Genomic DNA, 6000 nt, shown 5'->3' on the forward strand with positions numbered 1-6000 from the left:
TTCTGACGTTTGGGTTTTAAGGTTCGGAACAGTCCAAACAAATCGTCTTTGCGCCGAGTGTGCAGCCGACGTTCGTCAACGTTCCCCAGAACAGCTTTGTGGAGCCGTTCGTGCTGAACCCAGGAAGCTGGACCGTCGTCATCGAAGCCGAGGGAATCTTACTGGTAACCTGCAGCGATTCGCCATCAGTTCTTCTGTCCACAATGACTGCTGCCATTTATTTATTATCACTACTCATAGAAAAATTCTGATTTATTGTTGTGTTAATAAACTCTATTGATATTTGTTTGTCAATAAATTTATTTTATTTTTTCTAACCTTTTCTCTCCATTTTCTCTTTTCTTTTTTTGCTTTTTTTATTTAACACACTTTTCTAAACATATTTTGCCACTTTTGTCTTGTTCTGCTTTCTATGTCCTTAAATTTTGTTTCTATTTTTTAATTTTCTTTTTTTCATCTATTTTTTGTGCTTACTTTTTTCTTAAAGTATTTCTTTTCTTTTTACATTTTTTTCTTTATTCTTTTTTGTTTTTCTTCCAGTTTATTTTCGTTTTTATCTTTTTGTCGTCTTTTTTTTCTCTATTTTCCCTTTTAATTTTTTGTATTTATTTTTTCACAATTTTTGTCAGTGCGGTTATTTAGAGGCAGAGCTTCAAGCAGTTAATTCAAGTTAATAATAGAAATGATCAGTTATATTTTTACAGAAGTATTTCTATTTGCAGGATTTTGACTGGATGCAGTCACAGATTTATGACTAATAAAACTTTTATCATTACATTCATTGATCTTACAAAATGCACCACTGAATATTGCACTGATATTTTATCCTGACTGTCAGTTTCTTCTGACTATTTGTCTCCAGGACTTCCTGGTGTTGCTGCCTAGTGCCTACTATGAAGCTCCCATCCTGCAGATCAGAGTCACTGAGCCCTGCACTTACAGCTCTGAAAACAGCCAGAAGTAAATATTATTATTTGATTTTTCAAAGGATTTTGTTCAGAAAACCTTAGTTTTAATGTCTTTATAAAAATATTGAAATAACACACTTTCTGTTCAAAGTCATCATCATCTCTAAATTGTCTGTCTTTTAAATACGTTTGTCCAGCTGCCTGCTGTACAAGTTCCTGTCTCTGGACTCTTTCCCGTCCATCTCCGGAAACGACGCCAGCTGTCGCCATGACAACCACCTGCCGCGGCCGTGCCCCACCGAGAGGGTCACGCCGCGTCACCCCGACATGGCCGTCTGCAGCGGGCTGGACGTAAGACGACCGACCGCTGGGTTATTTCACATGTTTTAAGAGTAATTAAAGCTGCAGAATCTCTATGTGAAAATAAAAGACCTTTACATGTTAAAATTATCATTATGTTGGAAATCTGTGGAAAAACATCAACCTTCCCCCAGAAATCTTAGCGCTGTCAATCAACCTCTTGCATATCTCCTCCACTTCACTCATTGCTAAGCTATGGTCGGTTCACCACAACATAAGATGCAACCAATGCTGAGCTAGTTAGCTTAGCCAGCAGGCAAAGGGTTTCCCTGCACCAATATGCCTTTTGTCCTTTAGCACACTTAGCAGCGAGTACATGAGATGATTGACAGCGCTAAGACCCTCCTCCTGGCTCTGATTGGTTGTTTTTGGCCAAGGAGGAAATAAAGGAGATCAACCTTTTCTGAGATTATCTGTCCCACAACAAAACGTCACGAGATGCAGACATATTTTTGTGAAAGTTGCAGACTTCAGCATTAAAAGAGGGAAAGACGTTGTAACGGTTCGGTTCTGGTCCAGATCAGCATCGAGCTGCGGGTCGTCTGGCCTCTCCTGGAGACTACGCGCTGGTGGTCGAATACTCTAGCGAAGAAGAGCTGCCGCAAACGCTGAGCGTTGCCGTCAACTCGCCTGGAGCGCCAACGCAGCGCCACCTGGTGACGCTGCTGCACTGCAAGTTCAGGTGAATACGAACACCTGTCCATCCGTCCTCCGCCTCTCTGACCCACTTCCTGTTTATCTGGAGCTGAACAGGCATTTGATCCAGGGCTGAACCGATTAATCGTCATTAATCGACTGTTTAAATAGCTGTGAACGATTAATCGTTAACTGAAGACACAAACTCACAAAAAAGGCAAATTTCTGGGGACAAAAGCTGCAATTAAGCCAAAATTGTACAAAAAATATTCATTTTGCATCAAAGATGAAAACTATTTTTTCTGTAAATTTGTACTGAAGAGCACTGTAAAAACACAAAATATTACCAAGTATTTTTGGTCTATTTTCGAGCTCAAATGTCATATTACTTTTAAACTAACATATAAGTAAGTTCAGCTTGTTTAAATACAATAATTTCTTAATATTGATGAAAAAGTTCCAGTTTCAACGGCAGATTATTTCACCTACTAAATGGGAGAAATATCTTTCCTTCCAGTAGAATCAATATTAATATTAATATTGCTGCTGTTTCTCGCTGAAGTTAGTTTTGTCTTTTTTTTAAGTGCACAAGATAATTGCACTGGAAACTAAACTTAAAATAACTTGGTAAGATTTTGTGTTTTTGCAGTGTTTGACTTTCTGCTTCCACCTTCACCTTCGACCCTGAATGTCTGAACCTTTAACTAATGAAGGGAAAGGAAAACTTTCCTCCCAAATAAAAAAAATTATTTGAAAAAGAAAATTCATCCCTCATGTCCTCAGTGTCCACATGAGGTTGGAACACAAAGAGCGCGGAGCGTTTAGTCTGTGGGCTCCGGTCGGTTCTGTCATCACGTCTTCATCTTCCTGTCTGCGTTCTGCAGCTTCCTGTGTCGAGTCGTGGCGGTCGACGACCAGAACCGGGTGGCGGTTTTCTCTCTGGCCACCGACGCCGACGTCCAGCTGTCGTCGGAGCGCGCCTCCTTCTTTCTGGTGAGAATCATTCTTCTGTCCCGACACAAAGACGAATCTGTTCATCGTCACTGGAAGGTGAATAATCACCTGCAGAACCAAATAACGTCTGAGGCTCCCAGCAGCTGGACGGCGCCGGCGCCGCGACTTTCCAATGTTTACGTTTTTACAATCAGAGTGGAGCAGAAAACAAGTCGAGCAGAAACATTGAAATATTTTTTTATCCTTTGCTACAAATGATCAACTGAAGGAATTATGTGAAAATGTAACTTTGATTTAATTGTTTATTTGCACTTTTTCTGATATTGTATTTAAAAAATGCATATCTAGTTAAAAAAATTTGTTTTAATTGATTCATTATCAGAATAAGTGATTAATTGATTACTAAAATAATTGTTTGTTGCAGCTTTAATTATGAGATAGAGGCTTGAAATATTGTCTTGATTTCCAAAATAAGGGATAGAAAATCTTAACGTTTTTTGAATTAATTAGCTTTATTCTTTAAACATTTTTTCATTGTTTGCAGCACAAAGTCTACCTGGTGCCCAAAGACGTTTTCACCATGGAGTTTGTCGAGCCTGGACTCCACTGCATCGGGACGCACGGACAGTTCTCCCCGACAGGTAAACACAGATTACATCATCTGAAATTATAATGACAGGTAAATACACACAGATTACATAATCTGAATTTACAACGACAGGCAACACACAGATTACATAATCTGAATTTCGACCAAAATGTGTGTGAATTTGTGACGGAAACGCAGCTGCAGAAACGACCTCACGTTGTGATTGCTCTCTGTCGCAGCTCGTCCTGCATCCCGTCCCGCTTCCAGACGCCGTCGGACTCTGTGGTCCTGAAGGAGGGCCAGAGCTCGTCCACGGAGGACGCTCCGGTCCAGGCGTCCGCCGCCCCGCCGCTGTCCCCCAGCCAGAGGGACGAGCCGGTCTGGATGGGAGACGTCCGGCCGCCGTTCGGAGCCGACAACAGCGTCCACATGCGTCTGGACTCGCTGCAGGTTTCAAAGCTGCTGATTTAAACAGGTGATAATTTTACAGTTTTACTTCCTGTTTAAGTTTCCCTTTGCGTCTCCGTTACCCAGAATGCAGCGGTGTACTCGACTCGCCTCCAGGCTCTCGGCCGTTACGTCTTCATCCTCCATTTTCACCAACCTCTTCATCCCACATATCCCGTCCAGGTTTACATCAATGGAGGCGTCATCTGGCAGGGTAACAAGCGCTACACTGCAAAAAATATCTTTCACAAATCAACTAAATTTGCCTCTTTTGACCCCAAAAAATGTGTGAAATTGAAAACTGATTTTTTTAAAATACAACTAAATAAGAATGTTGGGACTATTATTTTAGTTGTTGCATTATTGTAACAGTATGTGTCAGTTATTCTAACATTAATTGATTAATCAGGTTAAAAAAAATCCATATCATCTTAATTTTTAAAAAATTAAGCTTATTTTATGCAATATTAAAAATTCCTAAAAATGCAATTAAATAACTCAATTCCTTATTTTAAAAAGGGAACAGAACATTTAATGTCCTTTAAATGTAATAAAATAGCATTCCTTTGATGTACGCGTTTAAATCAATCCTGATAAAAAAAAATAAATTTAAAAATTAAAAAGCAAAAATGTTATACTTACAAAAAAATTATTAATAATTAAATGAAGATATTTATGCAGCTTGTAAGCGAATATTCTCGAATAATTAGATGAAGACAATTTCCCAAATCATCAGATTTTTATTTTTCCACTTCATCTTAACACAATATTAAAAATATTAATACATTTGAAATAAACATTTTATCGGCCAAAATGCAACAACTTAGCGTTCTTTTATTGTGATTATTTGTTGAACAGGATGCATTGAGCAATGATTGTGACTTTGAATCTGTGTGTGTGTGTGCGTGTGTGTGTGTGTGTGTGTGTGTGCGTGTGTGTGTGTGTGTGTGTGTGTGTGTGCGTGTGTGTGTGTGTGTGTGTGTGTGTGTGTGTGTGTGTGTGTGTGTGTGTGTGTGTGTCAGGCCAGACCAACGCCTCGTTCTGCCCCCATGCTTACGGCTGCAGGAACGTTTGGTTTCGGAGAACCAGATCATGCTGGATGTGACGCAGCACGACGTTTTCCTCACCGTTCAGATTCCTGCAGGCAGAACTTTGTGGCTGGTGAGATTTTGCTTTCGTTTCTCAGATGATCAAATTGATTCTGTTCTTACGCCGAAGATACGAGACTGAACTCATATAATCTAATGTCTTCAGAGTTGTTACAGATTCAATTTTGCCACTTTTTGAGCTCCCTAATGAAACAGTCTGTAAAAGAAGACTAAAGAAGTTACTCAGCTAAATGTAGCTCGTCACTGGTTGTCCCTGTTGGTTCGTAAAGTGAAGGAATGAATTCCCGTTTTATGTCTCGGCAGGATTACGTTCTCGTGGTTCCTGAGCGGAGCTACAGCTCCAGCTACCTGAACGAAGAACCTCTGGACAAATCGTACGACTTCATCAGCAACTGTGGACAGAACAGCTTCTCTGTGAGGTCAGTTGCCCAGGAGGAGAAATATTTTATTAACGTCTTGCTGCTTCACTGACGTGGTGAACGTTTCCTCTGCAGTCCCGCCGCCGCCTCGCCGTTCTGCCTCAGCTCGGCGGTGTCGCTGTCGGCGTTCTTCAACAACGGCGCGATTCCCTGCGCGTGTCACGAGGCCGGAGCCGAGAGCGACGCCTGCGAGCCGTTCGGCGGTCAGTGCCGGTGCCGGCCCAACGTGATTGGACGGGACTGCTCCATGTGCGCCACGGGCTTCTGGGGTTTCCCAACTGCAGGCGTGAGTCCAGTTGCTTTCAGGTCCAGAATCGGTGAAAAACTTGATCCTGAAACAGGAAGTTTAGAAATTTAAAATGCAGACGCAGGGCATGTTTCACATCAGTGCATATAGTTCATAAAATATTTAAAATTAAAGGCTATCATCTATTCTGTTCATTTATAAAAGTTCGCTTCCAACTAAATATTTAATAAGCGTTTAGTTTGGAAACTAAATATTTAGCTCTGAACTAAATATTTAGTACTCAAACTTAAAAGTTAGTGTGAAGCTAAGTATTTAGTTTGCTAACAAAATA

At 40.7% G+C, this 6000-nt stretch overlaps 1 protein-coding gene across 1 annotated transcript in view; it reads left to right on the forward strand.

The window, feature by feature from the left end:
* Window positions 1-6000, forward strand: part of lama5 (laminin, alpha 5) — a 72038-nt gene that overhangs the window by 41316 nt on the left and 24722 nt on the right. The window contains 14 exon segments of the mRNA XM_055056784.1: window positions 22-164; window positions 863-960; window positions 1106-1259; window positions 1788-1800; window positions 1803-1950; window positions 2789-2897; window positions 3403-3496; window positions 3683-3897; window positions 3982-4108; window positions 4917-4961; window positions 4964-5055; window positions 5307-5422; window positions 5498-5688; window positions 5691-5708. Coding sequence (XP_054912759.1) covers window positions 22-164; window positions 863-960; window positions 1106-1259; window positions 1788-1800; window positions 1803-1950; window positions 2789-2897; window positions 3403-3496; window positions 3683-3897; window positions 3982-4108; window positions 4917-4961; window positions 4964-5055; window positions 5307-5422; window positions 5498-5688; window positions 5691-5708 — 1563 coding nt within the window.

Source organism: Poeciliopsis prolifica, unplaced genomic scaffold, assembly GCF_027474105.1.
Source record: "Poeciliopsis prolifica strain line A6 unplaced genomic scaffold, Auburn_PproV2 SCAFFOLD046, whole genome shotgun sequence".
Classification (NCBI taxonomy): domain Eukaryota; kingdom Metazoa; phylum Chordata; class Actinopteri; order Cyprinodontiformes; family Poeciliidae; genus Poeciliopsis; species Poeciliopsis prolifica.